Source organism: Condylura cristata, unplaced genomic scaffold (assembly GCF_000260355.1).
Source record: "Condylura cristata isolate star-nosed mole 26May11 unplaced genomic scaffold, ConCri1.0 scaffold00007, whole genome shotgun sequence".
NCBI classification, from domain to species: domain Eukaryota; kingdom Metazoa; phylum Chordata; class Mammalia; order Eulipotyphla; family Talpidae; genus Condylura; species Condylura cristata.
In genome coordinates, this window is record NW_004567108.1 from 33,197,687 (window position 1) to 33,220,915 (window position 23,229).

The following is a 23,229-nucleotide window of genomic DNA, read 5'->3' on the forward strand; positions in this document are numbered from 1 at the left end:
TAGATTCATGTAAGTTTTTAAAAGGTCACAAGTTCCTACAGCTTTTCTGGTTTTGTTTTTTGTGTTAAGTTCCTACACAGTTTTTAAAAGGTGGGGAGGAGAATATGTTTAAACCTCGAGGGTCCTTGTTGCACATCCCAGGACAAAAAGAGAAATTCAGGTTTGGTCCTAGCCTCAAGACTGAGACTAACCTAGACACATCTTAAACCTATTCAGCCTGTCACTGTGCAAAGCTCTGACTCACGGCCTGCTTCTGTGACTGCCCTGACCTTACAAGCCAACAGACACATTTTGATGTCAGTGCTGCAAACTGATACTGTCTTTGACAATTCCTTCCCCACACTGTCTGTGTTTCCTGGTGTTTAGCACAATTCTCCATAAGTAGTGTGTGACTATAAGCTTTGCACTTCCACTAATACAATTATTAGTGATTGGGATAAATCACTTAGTCATCCTGAGCTTCGATTTTCTTATTTCTAAGATGAGGGGTGTTGATGAGATGGCTTCAAAGGACTGTGGCCTGTCCCTGATTAGACTTTGGTCCTTTCAAAAGATGAGTAGCAAGTAGGCACACTAAACAAACAAGTGTAGCACAACATTCTTTGTAAAATATGTACTTTCCTGTCAGTCAGATCCTTTATGTAATTGTAGTTTTAAAATTAATTCTTCATGGTATAGAATTGGACTAGATAGAAATAATACCTTGCAACTTATTCTCACATAGAATATGAAACAGCCAATGTTTTTGCAATTAGTAAAAGCAACACCAGCTAAGTTGTACAGAAAAAAAAAAAACCAGAAAAAAGAAAAAAAAACCTATTGGAAAAACACTGATTATCTCAAAGGAAAATTGGAGAAATAGCCATGGAAATAGGAACTCAGGGTACATGGCACAGGGGTCAGCCAGCAAAGGATGCTCACCCAGCACCATCAGTCCTAGGTGCTTGTCACCATCTACTGAACTTTCAGTTCCATTCAGTCACTGAATAATCTCTGACTGGCTTTGACCTTGTTCTCACTCTGTGAAAATTAACACTCCCTGTAAATGCAAAGTCTCAGAAAGAGCCTCTGATTGGCTGAGCCCTGTTTAGGTATGCACATTGAGGTCCAAGGGACACCATGGGAGATGAATCTCTGCTCCCCATCTTCCAGAGTGGGAAAACTGCTCCTGGATTTGCCGAAACAGAAAGGATGTTGGATAGTGGACAACGAATAAAGACTACTGCAAAATGTGTACTACACAGTTTTCTCACTTATGGCTACACAATCGACTTGTCCTAGAGGTATAGGTAAGAGGTTAATATATGTTATGGAGGGGTTTACATTCCATCAGTTATTTGATAAATCTATTAATTTTGCATGGATCAGTAGTTGATCTAGTCAGGGAAAACATATTCATCAGTGAACTGCCTAATTTATTGGGCTCACTTCAGATTTGCATTGTCCCTCTGCATAACAAAATGAGTATTTGGAATGAAACATGAATCACTGGAGAAATAATATATTTTCATTCGAATTTTTATTTTTTAAAAGATTTATTTATGCATGCATGCAGAATTGGGTACAGGCCAGAGGTGCAGGGGTGGTGAGAGGATTCACTAGAGACAGAGTGGGGAGCAGAACAGGCAGAGTGACAAAGTATACTACTGAAGGGAGCAGTGGGTGAGGCAGGACAGGTCTGCCGTGCCATGTGGGTCACCTCCAGGGCTGGGGATCAAACTCACACTGAAGCAGCTGTGGCTGGCTTGCAGTGCTGTGCTTTAACCCGCTGTGCCACCAGGGAGAGTCTCATTCTAATTTTTAAAGTTAAAACAATAAAAATCACCCCCTCTCTGAGACAGAGGGTTCCTGTGAAAACTTTCATAAGACTAATGACAAATTCATTTGTACAAGGCAATGTCTGAGCTACCAAATCTTACCAAACAACACATGAAACTGAAAGTTACACGAACATAGTATAAAAGTAGGAATGAGATGATACACACACAGGCTGTGGAGAGTTTCAGCAAAGGAGCTGGGCAGGACAACTCTCCCTACTTGGAGTAGCTAATACAAACTAATTGGGGTACCACCAAACTAATGCTGAACACCAGCTTGGCTTTTCACCTGTTGACCTAAAAGTGGAAACCCTTTTTCTTTCATCAAAACAAGTTTCTTTCATCAAAAACAGGTATTATGGTAGGGACTAAATGGCATAACAAAGACTTTTGAAAAGCAGGGACTGTCTGCTATTTACCCTGATCTAAAGTTCTTCACAGACCTGGTATTAATTCCCCCAAGACATTGTGTTGTTCTGGTTTTATAAACTGGCAGGGAAGTCTGAGTTACCTGGAATTCAGGTAGTGGGTGTTGGGAAGAGATACTAGAGCTAAGTCCTCTCAACCTCTTTCCAGTAGAAAACCATTGAGACTCAGAAAAAATTCTTCCACTCTGAAAACTAAAGTACAAGCAGGCTCCCATGGCTTGCTGCCAGTAGGTGCTGCCTACTTGAAGTAGTAGATAGGAGAGTAAAAAGAAGCTCAAGAACTGAGACAGCCTTCCAGAAGAATCAGTAAGCCCCTGAGAGAAACTTGTCTGAGGAGTTGCAGGGATAGCAGCAGTAAAAGGCGCCTTTTGTTTTTTGTTATTTTTAAGATATTCAGGACCCAATCAAAGAAAATCTCCAGGAGGAACTAGCAGCAGCAACCCAGAGTCCTCTACCCTGGAACTCAAAGCTCCTCCCCAAAATGGTCCCAGTGTGCCAGAAGAGCATATATCCTGTCAATTGCTTAAGAAAACATCAATTCAGGGCCTTCCTGGAGGTGCAAGGGGTTAACTCTCAGCACTAGGAAGCTACCTTCAGCACTGCTGCATGAGTTCTATCCCTGGCCAGGGAGGTGACTCACATGACACAGCAGACCTCTTCTGTCTTGCCTGCTGCTCCCCTCAGCATGTATTTCAGTCAATCTACCTATTCTGCTCTCTGGTGAATCCACTCACCCCCTGCACCTCTGACTTACACCCCAACTCTTGTATGCATAAAAATAAACCTTTTTTAAAAAAAAGTGTCAATTCTGACACTAAGAACATAGTCATGATGATACAGATGTGCTTGCAAGTAGCAGAGATCAAACCATGATTTAATAAGACAGAAGCCTGATTGTCTTTGAGCAAAAGTCCCCCGACTCTTCATTGATGACACCTTTTTGTCCTTTAGATCTAACTAGAAATGTCACTTCTTCTGAGAAGCTTTCTCTGATGCCACCTAAACAAATTAAGGTATTCTAAATCTATCCTCTACACACCTTCTAACTTCTCATCAAAACAATTATCCTACTTTGTGTTATGAATTATTTAATTTCCCCCTGACAGAATCAGTAACACAAGAGTAGAGACTGTGTTGCTGTAGGTCATCATGATATCTCTAAAGAGCCTACTCCCACCTGTACATCACAGGTACTTTTCGGTGCTTAATGCACCTTCTTGAATATTCTTGAGTATGGTTAGAAGTGGAATTCTTCTGGTTGATCACATAAAGGACTGTTGCAGAAGATTTCAAAATAGTAAATAGTATAAAATACCTACACAAGGACAAATTTGCAAAAATGCAAATTTGGAAGTGTCTCCGAACATTTCCATTTGAAAAACCTTAGCTTATAGAGCAGGGGTTGGCAAACTTTTTCTGTAAAGTAACAGTAAATATTTTAGGCTCTGTGGGCCATATGATCACTGTTGCAACTACTCAACTCTGCCGTGGGAGGGGGAAAGCAGCAACAGACAATATGTAAACTAATGGGATGGCTAGGTTCCATTAAAACTTTCCTTATGAATACTGAAATTTGAATTTCATAACCATTTTATGTGTCTTGAAATAGTCTTCTTGTGATTGTTTTCAACCATTTAAAAATGTGAAAGCATTTCTAGCTCATGAGTCTTGCAAAAGAAAGCAGTAGCTGAATTTAGCCAATAATCTGTGATTGGCCAGTCTGTCAGAGAGCATATTTTTGACAGAAAAGACTCTCCAGATTTGTTTCTTTAGCCCCTCTACACAGGCACTACAATCCACATTCACTACGTGATGGTTAAGACATGCTCTCTGTCTCCGAGGACACGTCTGCCTCCAATATGGACCAAAAAAACTGACATAAGGCTGGTATCTTTAAAGTGCCCCCCGAGAATCACAAACTGAGTTTGCCACCTTTGAGGGAGACAATACCACAATACCTCATGACAAGGCGGCATCTGAAAGGTGAATCAGGAGCCACCTGCAACCTGGCTGTGGTCCCAGATGAATCTCACAGGGAGTCATTGACAGTGGGCAGGGAGGACCTGTCCACGATGTGCCCTCCGGGGCCAGCATGACGTTCAGGCTGGGGGCCCTCAAGGATCCAGTGGGAAGAATGACTCTGAATGGCTAAGCTGGTACCAACAAGGCATTCTTTTTTTCTTTTTTTTTAAAGTTCTAACTCTCAAACCATTGAAAAGTTATATTTTCTAAGGCTTTTTGCATTCTTTTTTCTGTTACTATTTCACCAAACATTTCACCTGACAAGATCTTCTGGGAAAATACATTGAGTTCAAAGAACCCTAAAGAGGAAAATGCCACCAGTGCACCCCAGTGCAAAGAGAGTCAATGTTTCCCCAGGGGCCAAAGTTAGTCAAAGAAACCAATGGATGGCACAAGAAAATGTGAAGCAAGAATAAAATGATAATTTTCATTACACATTAGGTTATAGGAAAACTCTGACCAATCAACAACACAATGCCTTCCCTTTCTCCATATTAAATAAGAAACCTCTATGTTGTCCTTGAAGAAAAACTTACTCAAATTACACTCTGCCTTTCCTTTTAACTTGAAGTGTGAGTGTTGTTGGTAATCAAGAATAGGAAAATAAATTACCCTTTCATACCAATTTAAACGATAAGAAGCAGGAAAAATCAACTTAAGTTGCAAAGATAAAAGTGGAATGCTCCTTCAGTTGGTTATCAAATTCCACATTGCTCACCCAACCAAAATTTCAGGTGATTCCTTTGGAGTGCCTGTTATTAAAGACACCGTCTCAGAAGCCAGAATGCTCAGGAAATGGAAGTGATGCTAATCTGCATTCAGTGATCACCCCCTTCAAGCTGACTGCACAATCTGACTGAGGCGAGGCCTTTGCTGGTGCCCCAGCAAAGTTGTCTTAGGCAGAGACTGCAGCCCACCTACCATGCAGGAATTCACCCTTCTGCTCCTTTCTGCCAGCCTGAGCCATCACCTACCTTCCCCCTCCTTTCCCTGGCATGGAATTAGTGGATTCAAATGCAGGCTGAGTGCCAATCAGTAATGGATAAATCCAAGCTACAATGGTGTAATATCAACACTTCTAATTAGTTAACTTTTATTTTAATATTTTGAGAATTACATGTTTATTTCAAAAATTATAAAAAGATGTGGATGAAAACAAAACAAAGGTATATCACCCCCACCACTATTCATCAACCTCTCAGATCCCCTCTCCACAGGTAGCTTATAAGTAATAAATTCCAGAATTGGACTCATAGTGGTGAATGTAACATGGTATATATATAGAAGTTGATTCCTAATGATACCCACATGAAATGTAAATGTTCCAACACTATGTTACATCAATAAAAATAAACATATTTGATCGATAAGCTCTTCAGATATTCTAAAAAATAAAAAGATTCTTTTGGCCCTCCCTGGTGGCGCAGCGGGTTAAAGCACAGCACTGAGAATCTGAAGCCACTTCCGCATGAGTTCGATTCCCGCCTGCCGCCTGCCCCGGAGGAGACCACATGGCGAGCCAGACCTCTCCTGGCCCGCCCGCTGCTCCCCTCAGCAGTGTACTTCGTTCGATCTGCCTGTTCTGCTCCCCACTCTGTCTCTGGTGAAGCCTCTCACCGTCCCTGAGCCTCTGGCCTGTACCCCAGTGCTGTTCACATAAATAAATAAATCTTTTCAAATAAATAAATAAATAAAAAGATTCTTTCTTTTCCATCTGGCAAGAATCCAGTTCCTAAAAATGCATCTGACCTCACGGCATTGGCCAGCTCAAATTTGCACTAAATCTTGCTGGACAGAGAGCTGGCTCTGAGAGTCCTGAACTCTTATTGGGTCAGTGAAGAATCCTTGTACAATTCTTTCGGATTACCCTCATTGACCCATGCCATAAGGCTCTCAGAAGAAACCCTGGTCCCCAGTGGATCACAAATCAGTCCACAAGTAAAGGAAAAGTGGAAGCCAACAGCTACAGGCCAAAAGCTGAGATCTTGGAAAAGACCTACCCCACACAGGTGGAGTTCTTGAAGTGCATGGTAGACATGGCACAAGATTCTTCAGCTCCGCTGTCGCCCCTAATAATAAGTAATGTTTGTAAAAGTCTTACCTAACAAAAAAATTAGGACAATCAAAAAATTAAAAATAAACTAAATAAATATCCTTCTAGAAATACTTTTATAAGAAAATGTTTTTAAATGATAGTGGTTTAAATTATAAAAGTAGTTGTATTGGTTAAGATAAAAAGTTAGAATGCATAAGTCCCAAAATGCAGTGACTCAAACAAATTGGAAATAATTTTCTTTCTCATATAGCAGGGTAGGGCAGGAGTTTCAGGTCAGTGGGCAGCTCTGTACCATGCAGTCATTCAGGGATCCAGGCTTCCTGGCACTCTGACATCTTTGCAAAGTAACTTTAGTCATTGCCATTTTTGCCAGAGGTCCCTCTCAGCTATGAAAGATTCAGTTTTCAACCAAAAGAGTTATATTAAATATTCATCTGCTCTGGTAGGGAGTATATACAGAGACCCAGCTCCTACCCTTGGGGAAGGACTGGCTGGCCTAAGCATCACTGTTTGAAAGTAAAGTATATTTTATTTTCCTCTGACAATATTCAAAGACTATCATGAAGCTTCTTTTATGGCAACTTTTTCTGCTTCCTTTCTAGAAGGGCATGTCGTGTGAGGGACCTGTGTGAGGACAGTTGGCGTTTTGAAAAGACTGAGTATATCTATGTCTAAGGCTCATGGACTTTAAGCATGGACTCTAGAGCCGTTAGCCCTCACTTCCCATCTTCTTAGTACATTAAAAAGATTTGTTTTCCTTCCCAGAACAGGAAAGCCATCTTTCTCCGAAAGCTAAATCAGAAAACTGCTGTCAACTTGAAACTAGCTGATCACCACTCTAAGCTGTTAAAGAAAATGTAGAAGAGTTCAGCCTTTATTTACACTAAGACTGTGGAGAACAAGAAACATGGAGTGGAAAGAAAGGAACCAGGAGGAAGAAATTTATCCATACAGGAAGCAAAACAGTTTCGCCTAACATGCAAGAAGTTTAAACATTGAATCTTTTTCTATAGCCTTTCCTGTTCTAAACAAAACTCTTCCACACCAAAAAAAAAAAAAAAAAAAAAAAAAAAATCACTATCCACTAAAGCCTTAAAATACCTACTTGCGTCTCAAGAGCTGAAAGGAGTATTGTCCTGTATTTGAAAGATGCCAAGGAGCCAAGAGCAACAAAGCCAGCAGGCAAGACCTCCTGTAGACCACCAGGAACAGCTCAGCAGGTCCCAGGAGGGGAGAGGTCAGAGCTGCCAAGCCAGAGGCCCCCAGACCTCAGGCTTTCAGAACCTACCTCATCATGACACCCATGTACCACGGCTACTCTGGCACACATCATTGTAATTTTGAAGAGAACTGGAGGGGTTCCATCAGCAGACCAAAGTTTTCAGCTTATTTCTAGAAGACAGAAAGTAGATGGAATTCCTCACCAAAATGCTTATCAAACATGCATCTACTTTTACTTGTTCCTTCGACTCCTCTAAAATATACTTTTAGTGGCATAAAATCATGAGGACAGGAAGTCTCATGTTCTAGGTAAGCTCATTTTATCACCCAAAAGGTATGATGAATCCATCTGATTTGCCCTCCTTGGGGCAGTTCTGCCTCTTCAGTTCCATCACCTCAAGTCTTAGTGAATTCCACCCACAGGCAGGGGAACAGCACAAGGACAGCAGGAGGTTCTGGGGAGCTTGTTCTGTTCCTGGTTCCATTCCTGGGATCACTGGAGTCTCCTGGAACCCTGATCTCACAGGTAAACAGGGGCAATTACTATATGTCCTTTCTTCTTTAAGGAGAAATACATTAATTTGTATGGAATCATTGAACTTACATATAGTATACATCAATAAATCCTTTTAAAAAAATATTTATTTATTGATGCATACAGAACTGTGGTAGAGGCCAGAGGTGCAGGGACGGTGAGAGGCTTCAGCAGAGACAGAGTGGGAAGCAGAACAGGACTGAAGAAGTGCACTGCTGAGGGAAGCAGCGGGGGGCCAGGAGAGGTCTGCCGGTGCCTTGTGGATCGGGGCACGTGAGGATCCAACTCATGTTGAAGTGGCTTAGGTTGCTTAGTGCTGTGCTTTAACCCGCTGTGCCACCAGGGAGGGCCTATCCTTTTTATTTAATAGGGAAAAGATCTGGGCTTTCAGTCAAATTTGCTATATCAGTCCCGGGGAACTTCCAAACTCCTCCAAACAAAAGTGTGTGGCCAACCCAGGTCCAGGATGCCAGATGTCTGGAGACACAATTCTGGGTTAAAGTGTGTGATTTTACTTTTTTAAATCCATTTACTATGGTCCAATTTGGTGGCTTTTCCCTTGTAAATAAAGTATCCAGGGATAAATCTATTTTCTAAACCTTTTGAGGACTCAAAACCACAAACTAGTTTTGACTGACATTTGAAAAATTAGTCACTGTCTTCTCCATCAAATGGCCCCTGAGTTAAAAACCACTGCCTTTGCTTAAGGTCATCTCTCTCTATCCCTCAGTGGAATTTAACACATGACATATATTTTTGTGAAATTTTGTAAAAGGGTAATAACATTATACTATTTAATAATAGTGCAATAAATAGTTATTAACTTAAAAAACAACGGTTACCCCCACTAACACCCCAAACCGTGCCTAAAGTGATTCAGGGGTAGGAAGTGGGAAGAGGGACCCGTGAATGCCAGACATTTAGACCAGTCCGATGGGTATGAAATGGGGGGAGGTATGAAATGGCGGGGGGGGGGGCGTGCAGTTATGGGCAGGGGGAGCCAGGGGTCATAAAATAGGGGCGACCCTCTCCCAGCAAAGAGGAAGTCCCTGCCACGTCGCCTGGGCCAAGGTGCGGTGGACCAAGTCGCCTGGGCCAAGATGCGGTGATGGGGGGGGCGCACTTTTGGGGGCAGAAGGCAGAGCTTCGAGGACCAGCCTGGCCCCGCCGCCCCCACCTGCAGCGCCGCGGGGAGCCGGCGCGTCACTCCTAGCGGAAACGCCGCGCCGCCCGGGCGTCTGGCGAGGTGCGCGCCTCTCGGCCCCCGCGCCAACGTCGCGAGGCTGGAGCCTCCACCCGCCTCCCTGACTGGCTGGGGCGGGCACGGGTGGCACCTACCGGGATCGGCTACTCGAGCCACGGGGCAGCGGTCGAAGATCACCCCCAGCCCGGACGGCGCAGGGCTCCACCGCCGCGGAGGGTGGGAGCGGAGCCGTGTAGGCGAGGGGCGCCGCGGCCGACTCGACAGCGCGCCCAGGTCAGTGTGCAGCCGCGGCACTTCGGCAAACTTTGCTTTGCTCCGCCAGCTGCCGGGAGGAGGGCGCCGAGGGCGCAGCTCGGGGCCCCGCGGCCTCCGCGCGCCCTGCCCGCCTCACGCAGCCCCGGGGAGCCCGCGTCTCCCGCGCACCCTGACACCGCAGCGCCCCGACGAGCGAGGCCGGCGCCGGGCGGGAACTGGCGGGCAGCAGGGGCCTGTTCCAGACGCTGCCCCGCGCCGCCCGGCCGCCGCCGCTCCCGCTCTCGCGCCTCCTGCGGTCCCTCAGTTCGGTCTCGGGCTTTGCGGCAGCTGAGGCGCGGGGCTCGCCCCGTTCTCGCCTGGCCAAGCCGAGGACCGGAGGGGGCAGCCGGCCGGGGGTCTTAGAGGGCCGGGCATGGGCCTCGGGGGCGCGGGTCGGCGCCGCAGCGGGAGCGGCGCGCGCACGGCCGCAGGGGCGCGCGGGTCGGGGTCCGGCGCCCGCGCGTCTCCGCAGGTGCCTCGACCCGGAGGCGGCGGGAGGTGCAGGCCTGGCACTGAGGGCGGGCAGGGGGCTGCCCAGCCGCTGCTGCCTCTCACTGGGCAAACGGGAGTCACACGGGCGGATAGCCGGGTCCCGGAGCCTCCTGGGCTCGCCAGCCTTCGCACCAGGACCCCGACCTCTCATCGGAGAACCAGGGTCCATGAGTGCACCTGCCCCAGGAAAGGGCCATGGTGCCTCCCCCCTGGCGCGCCATTTCCCAGGGAAGGGCCGCGTCCTCCAAGCGCGGGGACCGCCCCGCAGCAGCTCTGAGCAGAACCCTTTTTTGTGGATGGCGATGGCCTCAGCCCTCCAGCCGCCAGCCTGGTCTCAGAGACGAGGCGACAAAACACGCACCCCGCCCCCATCGGTGCCCCGGCGCTGTCGCCCAAGTCACCTTCCTTTGCCCTTCTCCAACAGCACCTCGGGCTGTCTCCCTCCCTCTCTCCGAAAAAACGGAGGAAAGGAGCAGATTCCTGAAGCCGCGCGGACTGACAGAATCCTCAAGAGCTTGGAAATCCCTTCACCTTGGTCCCTGACACTTGGAGGTATAGGTGTGTGTGTGTGTGTGTGTGTGTGTGTGTGTGTGTGTGTGTGTGTGTGTGTTGGGAGAGGATGGGAGAGGTGGGGGTGTCTGGGAGAGGTGGTGTCTAGGAGAGGTGGGGGTGTCTAGGTGAGGTGGGGGTGTAACTGCCCCAGAGCCCCATCTCCGGAGACCTGGGGGACAGCTGAAATAACTGGAAGACACCAACTGTTTGGGGGGGGGGTGTATAGATGAGGAAACAGCAAACCTTTCTGGCACTCTTCCCCTTGGACAGTTTCTAAAGATTTTTTTACAAGTCAGTGCCTGGAAGGGACACTTTTCTGAGACAACCTCATATACACCTTTTGTGCTGACTGCCCTTCCCTTGCCTAAGGAGGGGCATATTTGTGGCAGGCAGACTGGCTTCATTCCACCTGCAGATGGCCGCCAAATCCTCACCTTGGGCTGCTCCCTATCACTGTTTTTGCAGATCTGTCTGGAAGGGGCAGGGCAAGAGACGTCCAGTCCCTGGTCCATTCTGACTCAAGTCTATGGACCCCCGGCCCCTCTCTCTAGGCCTGGCAGCCATCTCTACCGTTTTATGCAGGGAAGCTGAGGCTCAGCCCACCTGAAGGTGATGACCGAGACAGCCTAGCAGGAGTCTAGACAGGGCTTCTGCGCATATAGGAAGTGCACCTAGAAGGAGAAATGAGGAGTTTGCTGCAAATTTTCTTCAGTTATTTAGAGGATAACACCCCCTGGAAGTGTCTATCTGGGAGTAGAACCTGGAATCTTATTTTTAACAAACTCTGCACTTGATTCTTATGCCCATGGAGGTGGAGAACCCATTGATAATGGGGAACTTGGCCAACCATTATCAGACCCCAGCACCCCAGACCATACCTATATTTGGTGATGCGTGTTTAGAAAATGACATTTGTTGAATTCTTAAGTGGCAGTTGTATTAGGAACTTTCTGCTGTGAAGTAGTTATTATCCCCATCGTAGACACGGGGAAACAGGCTCTGGGGGGCAGGTTCCCAAAGGGTTGGTAAGTCTGAAAGAGACAGAACACAGGTCTCTGGTACCCAGCTTGCTGCCTCCTCTGAACCACTCTGATCCCATTGCATCCAGAACCCTATTCTGCAGGTACCTCTAGCTGAGGAGCAAGGAGACATTAAAACAAAAAAAAAAGGCTCTCTATGGCAAGGTGCAGGGGCTGAATTTCAAGTTGAAACCCATTTGTTAATTCCCAGTCTCCCTGGCTGCCCTTCCCCTCTATGGTCATATAACTAATTTTATGGGATGGTGCATGAATACTATTAAAAGGTAGGGAAAGAAGCTCAAAGGAAAGGAACAGTTCTTTCCAAGAGAGAGGAGAGCTACTGGGGTAGACAAAGGGAGAAATCACAGAAAAGGCCAAGTCTGTCTTCTCTAGATGGCTGATAAAGCCCCTCAACCTGTATGGCACTGCTGTGCTACATCCAGAACCCTATTCTGCAGGTGCTCTATCTGAGGAGCAAGGAGACATTAAAACAAAGGACACAGGAATAGTCCTAGTGAACAAGCTGGTAAGAGCAGTGACTTTGGGAACATTCTCCCACTTCCCTGCATCCTCAGCTTTCTGGTCTGCACAGTATTGGAGCCAGAGCAGGGAATGCTAGGCCTCCCGCCTCCCCCAGCATTGTTTTTAGGGCAGGCTGCACACACACACACACACACACGCAGAGGTTTGCTGTGCATAGGTTCCTCTCCAGATGCTTTTACAGACTCATAATCAATGAAATATAATTAACTGAAGAAAGACTATAGGAATGTCTTAACAGGGAATTTAAAAACTAGACTCCAAATCAGAGAGATGTGTGGAACTAATTATTGATATTTATGTAAATCTGAATAGCTTTGATTTCCTTCACTAGGAACTGACAGCTGGCTGAGAGAAAACTCAATCGGAACAAGAAAAGACATAAGTGAAGTATGAAATTTGGAATAGTGTTTTCAGGTAACATTCTATTTTCATTTAGAGTGGGTGTCTGGAAGGGTGACTGTAGTTACGGCTTGGAATGCTACATTTATCAACATGCATTTTGAATAAGGCTTATAATCTAACTTTTCTTGTCTTTACTTCTTTCCCCTGGCTTCTAGTCCTGTGGAAGCCGGGCAGAGTTAGGGACTCCACCACTCATTCTGTAGACTCTCATCTTATCCCTGTTTTCAACACACTGCTTATCAGTTTGGAGCCTGTCCCATCAACTTGTCAGAGGCTAAGTCTTTGTTTTCTTGCCTGGGAATACGGCTGTCTGCACCCGCCTTGGGGGGTGGGGGTGGGGGGGTAAAATACCTGGGGCTCCAGTTATTCTGTCCAAACTTCCTGCCATCCTCTCCTGGTCAGACCAGTGTTTCCTTGATGCTTTCTGTGTCCTACCCTCTAATGGTCTTTCGGGTAATCCGTCTCCTTGGCGCCTGGTACCCTGCCTGTGCTCTGTGTTCCCACCTCTGCTGTGCTGAGGCCACTTACCGCATCACCATCCCACTGTTTCCGGTGCTTGATGGAAATTACTCATCCGTTATCTCTCCTCCACTTTTCTTTGTTCTTCAGTTAGATATATTTTTAAAATATCTTAATAATGAAACTATAATTGGGTCTCCCTGGTGGCACAGGGGCTTAAGTCTCAGGACTATGAAGCTATCTGCTGCCACTGTAGCACAAGTTCAATCTCCAGCCAGGGAGCTGACCCACATGGCACAGCAAACCTCTCCCTTCTCGATGCTCCCCTCAGCAGTGTATTTCAATCTACCTGTTCTGCTCCCCTCTCTGTCTCTGGTGAATACTCTCACACCTCCCACCTCTGGCTCACACCCCAGCTCTTGTATACATGAATGAATAAACCTTTGAAAAAATAATAACTAAACTGTAATTTTAGTGGGGCCTTGGGAGTAAAGAGAGACACTAATAGAGTACATAGTAAACATGCCCTAGGATATTAAAGACATCCCAATGATAAAATAATTTTAATTCTTAAAAAAATTAAATTTAAAAATTCATCCCATTATTTAAAATTAATCTTATAATAATGTTGAAATTATTATATTTGGAAATTATAAGGAAATGCACTTAATGGATGTCTTCTGTCCATACTTCACTTACTAGATTCCATTTATGTTTACAAACCATTATTTAGAGATCTTAAAATAGACTATGGATTAGGCCGTCCCTGGTGGTGCTGCAGGTTAAAGCACAGCACTAAGAAGCTAAAAGCCACTTCAGCATGAGTTCGATCTCCACCCCGGAGGTGAACACATGGCGTGGCAGACCTCTCCTGACCCGCCCACTGCTCCCCTCAGCAGTGTACTTCGTCAGTCAGTCTGTTCTGCTCCCCACTCTGTCTCTGGTGAATCCTCTCACTGCCCCTGACCTCTGGCCTGTACCCCAGCTCTGTATGCATAAATAAATAAACCTTTAAAAAATAAAATAAATAGACTATGGATAAAGACATGATTAAAATTAAGGCAGATTAAATTTGGGATCAAATTATTAAAAAAAGAATGCAATGAGTGAGTGGTAGTGGCAGGGCACAACACCAAGTCTGTTTCTGAACATTGTCAGATTTCATAACCTTTCCTTCAGGACATGAATGTCCTGTGATACTCCTTCCACAGTCATGGAGGCTGAGACAGAGATTTGACCAGGGCATTCAACTAGTGGAGAGTAGGGTGAATAGATTGGGGTCTATATGACCCCCAGCCTTCTTCACCTGAACTGTTAGCTCTTTGGAAGTTGCACTGAACTTTGTAATCATTTTTGAACTAAACCATAACCATCGGTTGATTCACATTAATTCGGGGCCAGTCCTGGGACCTTCCCAGGGGGATGTTTCATAGGAGAAAACCAGAGGAAATTATATTTGGGAATAAGGATAATTGTAGACAGGTGAAGCGTCTTCATCACATGTAGGGCTTATGTCTGTGAAGTCCAATTTCAATATCAACATTTTTGAAGTATAACAGGATGAGGCAAGGTAAAAGAACAAATTAAGGGCCCTTCCTGATGGCGCAGCAGGTAGAAGCACAGCACTAAGAATCTAAAGCCGCTTCAGCATGAGTTCAATCCCCGCCTGCCCCGGAGGAGACCACATGGCATGGCAGACCTCTCCTGACCCGCCCGCTACTCCCCTCAGCAGTGGACTTGGACGATCTGCCTGTTCTGCTCCCCACTCTGTCTCTGATGAATCCTTTCACTGACCCTGCACCTCTAGCCTGTACCCCAGTTCTGTATGCACAAATAAATAAGTCTTAAAAAAAAAAAAGAACAAATTAAAAGAGGAGGAAGTTACAAAGGGGATGATTTCGATAAGTCACGGATTACAACACGAGATACCAAACGTGTATACACATAGAGACTAAAGTAACTGACGTTTTTCTCTAAAAGGTATTTACACAATTAAAAATTGCTCTGCTGAACCAAAAAAGAGAAACTCATGTCTTTTGCAGCAACTTGGATGGAGCTGGAAAAGATCATGTTTAGTGAGATAAGCCAGAAAGAGAAAGAAAAATACCGGATGGTTTCACTCATAGCAGGAGTATAATGGACCAGGTGAGAAAATAACAAAAATAATGAACAACCATATACCAGAGACATTTTGCAGGGGTGGAGTGGGGAATGGGATCAAAAACAGGGGGATGGGAAGGGAAGTGCACGGGATTATGGTGATGGCACACGGGTCACTTGGTGATGGGAAACCCACGGGGATTACAATTGAGATGGAAAAAAAATGTACAAAATGATGTAAAAATAAACTGTTGTAAAATAAAAAAAAAAAATTTTCTCTGCTGAATGCGACCACATTGAAAATTGAGCAATCCCATGGTCTTGGATGGCTTTACAATGAACAGAGCAAACTTCATGGAGTTGTCTTTGTTAGACAGTGCTCTAGCGCTGGAGCTGGGTCCCCGCGACATCCACATGGCAGGTGCGTTTGCTAGTTACTACAGTCTAGGGGGGCTGCCTGGCTTCTCTGACTCTGGAGCATATGACTTCCTTTACCCCAGCCCCTCTTCAGGTATACTGAAATACATTGTCAGTGTTCCTTCTTCTAGAACATTCTGGTACCAACATGATGAGAGAAGGTTATCACAAAAAGTGGTCAGGTTTAGTGTTGTGGAGATGGGCCTTTACATGAGGTTTGAAAGGCTTTCAAACAATTCTTTTTTTGTTTGTTTGTTTGTTTTTACATAATTTTGTACATTTTTTTTTCCATCTCAATTGTAATCCCCGCGGGTTTCCCATCACCAAGTCACCCATGTGCCATCACCATAATCCCGTGCACTTCCCTCCCCAACCCCCGTTTTTGATCCCATTCCCCACTCCACCCCCGCAAAATGTCTCTGGTATATGGTTGTTCATTATTTTTGTTATTTTCTCGCCTGCTCCATTATACTCCTGCTATGAGTGAAACCATCCGGTATTTTTCTTTCTCTTTCTGGCTTCTCTCACTAAGCATGATCTTTTCCAGCTCCATCCAAGTTGCTGAAAAAGACATGTGTTTCTCTTTTTTGGTTGCTGAGTAATATTCCATTGTATATATGTACCACATCTTTCTAATCCAGTCATCTACTTTTGGGCATTTGGGCTGCTTCCATGTTTTTCCAATTGTAACTAAAGCAGCAATAAACATGGGGGTGCAAGTGTCTTTTTGAATCAGTGTTTTTGTGTCTTTTGTGTAGATACCTAGGAGTGGGATTGCTGGGTCGTAGGGAAGCTCCATGTTTAGCAGTTTGAGGAACCTCCAAACAGTTTTCCATAGTGGTTGTACTAGTTTGCATTCCCACCAGCAGTGCAGGAGAGTTCCTTTTTCTCCACATCCTTGTCAACATTTTTTGTTGCTAGTTGTTTGAAGATGTGCCATTCTCACTGGGGTGAGGTGGTATCTCATTGTGGTTTTAATTTGCATCTCCCTTATTACGAGTGATGTTGAACATTTTTTCATATGCCTGTTGGCCATCTGCATTTCCTCTTTGGAGAAGTGTCTTTTTAGCTCTACTGCCCATTTTTTGATGGGGTTGTTTACTTTATTTTTGTTGAGTTTCATCAGTTCTCCGTATATTTTTGTGATCAGTCCTTTATCGCTACTTTTGTGTGAGAAAATGTTTTCCCAATTAGTGGGCTGTCTGTCAAACCATTCTTACAAGATTAAAATAAAAAACAAAAACAAGATGACCTCAATACTAGAAACTATTTAAGAATATAATATTGAAACCATGTTTGTACATTACCGACATTGTATCTCTTCTGGAACTGCAATTGCTAAGTGGTTTCTGTACTTGATATTCCAGGTGATTTCTCAAAACCAATCTGTTTATATATGAAAATACTAAAAGAAAATTCATTTATGATCACTATCACACGATCTCTTTTCAGATGCTCTACAATCAGAATAGGCCTCTGAGTTGTGCCCAACTGTCACCCATTCCTTAATTCCTAAACTGCTGAGTTGCAGGTATGTATATGCTGATTCTGAAATGAATAGCTTTTGTAGAATGTTGCTTGAGTGGAGGGGGGGGAGAGGAACAGACAGTATGCACCCGCTTCTGTTGTGTTCATGTATGTATATATGTATGTATATATTGAGATAGGTCTATTTAGAATGTAGGCTCTAATTCCTTTGGTCTGGGGTAGAGCCTGAGATTCTGCTGTTGTTATTGCTGTTGTTACTACTCCACACTTGGAGTTGCTAACTGCTCTCTAACAGCCTTTCACCTAGTCCTCTTTATTTTAGTTCTCTCTTTCTCTCTCTCTCCCTTCCCTTCCCTCCAACACCCTTTCTTCCCCACTCTCCCCACTTCCTGCTGCCTTCTTCAAGGATTCTGAAGTGAGATAACTGGTTGAGTTCTCAGCTCTACCACCAGCTTTTCCAGGTTGGCTAAATCAGAAACAATCGGGCCTTCTGCTTTCTAACTTGAGTCCCTAGGTCATTAAAGCCTGTGGGTTTTCATGCCTTTAACTTAGAGTCAGCCCTTACACAGGAGCTCTTCCAAACAACTGTGAGTGTCCTACAACTGCCGATTATGCCTTTCTAGCTCAGTGCCCCAGCACATATTAAGGACTTACAGTTGCTGAATGGTTGGACTTCCTTAATGTACATCTCTAGCTTTCCTCTTTTTCTTTGTGCTCTCTTCTTTCTGTTAAGAGGTCATTATATTTGTTATTGATGCTAATCCCGGTAGAAATTCATGTGCCATCTTCTTAATATTAAAAGTGAGTAGAATAAATAATAATTCTTGCTTTCTAAAAGCTACCCAACGAAATGTACTAGATTTAAATATTACCAAAACTTCCATTTGATTCTTCTCCCCAGTATAACTAATGTTAAAAGGTATCCATTTCCTCAGCTCTGGATACAGATAAGACTTTTAAAAAGATTTATTTATTTATGCATTCAGAACTGGGGTACAAGCCAGAGGTGCAGGGGAGGTGAGAGGTTTCAGCAGAAACAGAGTGGAGGAGCAGAACAGGCAGATCGACGAAGTACACTGCTGAGGGGAGCAGCAGGCGGGTCAGGAGAGGTCTGCCGCGCCATGTGGTCACCTCCGGGGCAGGCGGAGATTGGAACTCATGCGGAAGTGGCTTTAGCTCCTTAGTGCAGTGCTTTAACCTGCTGAGCCACCATGGAGGGCCCCCAGATATGACTTTGATCACTTAATGGTATTGTCTGTAGAAAGAGACTGAGTCAAACTATTTTAAAAATTATATACACACACGCTCACATATATATAAATTATATAAATAATTTCAGCTTCCATAATAAAAAATAAAATGTTTATTAAGGTTATATGTCTTCACTCAGATGTCAAGCCTGGAAAATTTTACTTTTCAGAGCCAATGTACTGCTGTCAAAATTAACCTAACAATGTCTGTTAATCCCATAATCTAATCAGTATATGATTTAAGCAATGAAATCAAGAAAAATGCATAACTACATGCTCACCTATGCCTATCTCAGTATGAATTCCAGGAACTGTATCAGTTATTTTAATATCATATGGTCCAATAATTTTTCATCCTTTAAAAAGGACAGAATGTTCTCAAATTGAGAATCTAAATATTATTGTATTATTAACTGAAAAGCACATTTAGCAATTTTTACATATTAAGAAGTTTTTACATCCAGTTATCATAAATCTATTTTATTTAAATTGCATTTACACAGAATTTTGGCTTTTTTTTTTTGCTTAAATTTGCATCCTAGCATTTAAAAAAATATTTTCACAAGTAGAAAACAAGCAGTTTTTCTTTAATTTAATTAATGTAAGATTTATGAAATGCTACATTGTTATTATATCATAAGTATTCCAAGATTTTGATAGTAAATTTTAGTTTGTAATTCTCTAAAGATTGTTGCTATTCTAAAATTTCTTTTATTTTGATGCCCTTTTTGGTTCTCTTGCTATTAATACTGTTATCTCATTTAGATTGTCTTTCTCAATATGTTTCAGAAATTAATTGTAACTAGCAAAATGAATATAAATTGGGGTACTGATTCTGGCTAATCTTTTGCTCTTCATTATCTTTGATAACCAGGTATTGATTTCTGACTTTTGAAGATGGATGAAGGTCTAGAAATTTCAAGTGATGGCAACTCCCTGATTAAAGCAGTCCATCAGAGCCGGCTTCGCCTCACAAGACTCTTGCTAGAAGGGGGTGCCTACATTAACGAGAGCAATGACCGCGGGGAAACACCTTTAATGATCGCTTGTAAGACCAAACACGTTGATCCCCAGAGTGTCAGTAAGGCCAAAATGGTTAAATACCTGTTAGAGAACAATGCTGACCCCAACATCCAGGACAAATCTGGGAAAACTGCTCTGATGCATGCTTGCTTAGAAAAAGCTGGTCCTGAAGTTGTTTCTTTGCTCCTACAGAGTGGAGCTGACCTCAGCTTGCAAGACCATTCTAGTTACTCAGCCCTCGTTTATGCTATAAATTCAGAAGATAGAGAAACCTTGAAAGTTCTACTTAGTGCTTGCAAGGCCAAAGGGAAAGAAGTCATTATCATAACCACAGCAAAATCGCCCTCTGGCAGGCACACTACCAAACAGTACTTAAATATGCCTCCTGTTGATCCAGATGGATGTCCCTCCCCAGCCACCTGTGCTACTCCTTCAGAAATAGAAATAAAAACAGCGACATCGCCCCTTTCACATTCTTCTGAAACTGACATGACACTTTTTAGCTTTAAAGATCTGGAACCTTCAGGAAGCAGTGATGGTACATGGGACCCAGATTCCCCTGTGAGAAAACCGTCTCTGGCTCCTACTGGACCCAAGCTACCCCAGGCTACATCCTGGGTCAAGAGTACCCCATTATTAATGCACCAGAACAGAGTGGCCTCCTTGCAAGAGGAGCTCCAGGATATCACTCCAGAAGAAGAATTATCCTACAAAACCAACGGACTGGCACTTTCCAAGCGATTCATCACTAGACACCAAAGCATTGATGTGAAGGACACTGCACATTTGCTCCGAGCCTTTGATCAGGCCAGCTCAAGAAAGATGTCATATGATGAAATAAATTTTCAGTCTCTTTTTTCGGAAGGAAGTCAGCAATGCATTGATACGCCTGTTGACCAGGACCCAGACTCTAATCAGACCATATTTGTTTCCACCTTAAAAAGTATTGTTCAAAAAAGAAACTCCGGGGCAAATCACTATAGCTCCGATTCCCAGCTCTCAGCTGGTCTTACCCCCACAACTTTAGAAGATGGCAAAGCAGTTATAGGAAAGAAAAAGATCCTCTCACCAGCTCCTTCTTTGTTGTCAGGGTCCAAAGAAGTGTTGGAAAATATGCCCCCAGGCCCCCTGAGCAGGAGAAATCATGCAGTTTTAGAAAGGCGAGGTTCTGGAGCTTTCCCTTTAGATCACAGTATCATGCAAACCAGACCAGGATTTCTGCCACCCTTAAATGTGAACCCTCACCCTCCCTTCTCAGATATCAATGCCAACAACAAGATTTCCAGCCTTCTTTCTTGTGGTCAAAAAGTGCTTATGCCAACAGTTCCTATTTTCCCTAAAGAATTCAAAAGTAAAAAAATGTTGTTAAGGAGACAGTCATTGCAAACAGAACAAATTAAGCAATTAGTTAATTTTTAAGACATGGTAGAAAACACATTTTTGTTCAAATCTCTATATCAGAGAAATCTAGGACTAGAAAAGACATCACAAATGTTGTACTGTGTATTGTACTAAACACTGTGGACACACACAAAACATATAGTTTCTGCTAAGGAATTCTGTCAAAATTAAAGCTGCTTTTCTCAAAACCTCCAATATTTAACAATCTATCTGATGTTAATTTAAGTAAAATTCAACAAAGCTCACATATACAAAGATAAATTTCAATTTTTTTCAGATTTGCCATTAATGTTGCTAGAAAACATTGAGTACAAGTCATTAAATGTATTTTCGCATACCAGGTCAATAAATAATTGTAATTTTCCATGATGTCAAAAGCATAAAACACTGACAGCTATGAAATACAATACGATCGATAAGCCTAACTACAAGAAAGAATGGACTAGTTCTTAAAAAATGTTGACTGCAGGTAGATGAAAATCTAATTAAAATTTCAAAAAAGACAATCATAATCATCTGAGTGGCTAATATTAGTAACTTAATCAGTGTCTACATGGCAGCTCAGAGTTTTAAAATTAGTAATATATGGCCAAGGCTTTGTATGCTATTTTTTGTCGTTTATTTTAAACAAACTTTTTATGTCATATGTAATTCTTTCTCTGTATCTTTTATTCCCTGTTTTTTTTAAGCCTATCCATAAATTCCCAGTAAGATAATGAAAAAGTTATAAAGCATTCCTCTTTACTTATATCAAATTATTCTTGCCTTTCTAAGGACATTAAAAAAGATTGAAATTTATCACAAATAGAATCTAAGTGCTTGCTATATTTTTAAAAAGAAAAACTATCATTAGATAATCTTAGCTTAGCTAAAATTAAGAAAACCAGTAGAAACCTAATTATAAAATATACTGAATATTCGGTCAATATTAAATAATGTCTTTCATTTCTTATGTAATTATTAGACACTGATATAATACATAAAAGAATAAGTTCCTTAAGTGACATTCAAATCATCTAGTATTTTAGGACTTGTGAATAAATCCTAGCAAAATAAATGAATACCACACTATTATCTTAAGATACTATAAAATAACTATTATTGATATGATTTCAAAATATGGTGTTTATACAATGAATCCTTATTTCAATCTAGAAGTTTAAAACAAAGAATAAATCAAACTATACAAAGCCAGAGTGAGTTGATGATTGTCACATGAAAACTCTTTTTTTCTTTGTCATAGAAGAGATCCTAGTAATTGGCATGATGCTTTTCTTGGTAATTTGATATAAGCAAATTGTAATGTACATAGTAATTATTTAATTTCTTGTGACTTTTATTTGAAAAAAATAGTTGGAGGTTTTTCATGAAATATTTTGAAGAACAGTAATATTAACTATATTAGAAACATTTTTTGATTCAGAACTTAGAATTGTATGTGATGCTTATAGATAATTAAACCCTTTCTGCAAGATTTAATTTTGAGAAAAGTGCTTGGCTTTAATCTGTAAGGATTCAGTTTGAAGAATATGTGAATACATGCATATAAATAGACATATCAATAAAGATTTTAAATGGCTTTGATTTTCACTGATTTTTGTTTATATCAAATAATAATGATATTTCAAGAGAAATTGTGCAACATAGAGAACGGCTAATGGGATTGATTAAAATTTTATTGGCTATATTTGGAAAAATTTTAATCCTCTAACAATCCTAAAGAGACTAGGAGCAGAAGCTGTTTGAGACTGGTTGAATGACATCCAATGGGACTTTTCATTTCATGAAGTAGAATATAACACTGGGATTCCAATAGTAAATCAGATGTTTGCAACAGGAATCTGATATGTACATTTATGTTATATATACTATGACTTAATATAAAAATATGATCAAACTTTACCTTAAAGTCTTGATGACACTGAATTCATTATTTTCACAGATGACATTTTTAGTTCTTATGGTCAGGAATTCCAAAGAGCTAACAGAGTCATGGCAAGGGTGATTTTGTGGAGGACATAGAACTAGCCCACCTAGACAAATGTAAACAGGGTCGATCGAAGCAGTCCTGGAGGTGAACACCTACTTGGCACCTACTTCCCCGTCAAAGATGCACCCACTAGGCATCTAGAACCTGAACATTTTCAAATCTCAAATGATAAAACTACACTTATTAACCACACACTACATCACTTCCTGCTAATTTGATTCTCAAAAAGAAATAAAAACAAACTTCTCAGAATAATGATATTTGTATTGATGTTTTTCTCTCTGTATTTTCAGATGCTTTCCTACCTTGGGGACTTTCTAACATTAGAGGGACTGAACCTCCCATAATTTGCCAGTTTCCAGCGATAGAAAACAGCTTCCATATACAAATCAGCCACTCCTGGTCCATTTGGCAACCATTTGTTTATGAGACTCTCCCACGGCTTTTATATTCAGAGCCACTTTGCCCTAACCCTAATTACTCCAAACTATCTGAGTTTGGGTAACAGAAAACTGG

The 23,229-nt window shown here is 42.6% G+C and overlaps 1 protein-coding gene across 2 annotated transcripts; it reads left to right on the top strand.

Annotated features, from left to right (window-relative positions):
• The first annotated feature begins 9,449 nt into the window (after positions 1–9,449).
• ANKRD34B (ankyrin repeat domain 34B) lies at positions 9,450–22,076 on the top strand. Of its 2 annotated transcripts, XM_012721715.1 has the most exons (5): positions 9,450–9,556; positions 10,494–10,621; positions 12,515–12,597; positions 17,014–17,092; positions 19,174–22,076. In XM_012721715.1, exon 5 carries the CDS (start codon positions 19,197–19,199, stop codon positions 20,739–20,741), a length of 1,545 nt encoding a protein of 514 aa, XP_012577169.1. In that variant the 5' UTR covers positions 9,450–9,556; positions 10,494–10,621; positions 12,515–12,597; positions 17,014–17,092; positions 19,174–19,196; the 3' UTR covers positions 20,742–22,076. The 2 variants fall into 2 exon arrangements, with proteins under 2 accessions (XP_012577169.1, XP_004678229.1); XM_004678172.2 differs by lacking the exons at positions 9,450–9,556; positions 10,494–10,621; positions 12,515–12,597 and having other exon boundaries at positions 17,013–17,092.
• Positions 22,077–23,229: the final 1,153 nt, after the last annotated feature.

What these genes read in the sequence shown, in the direction of transcription:
- ANKRD34B (XM_012721715.1), top strand. Translation starts at nt 19,197, where the DNA reads ATGGATGAAGGTCTAGAAATTTCAAGTGATGGCAACTCCCTGATTAAA.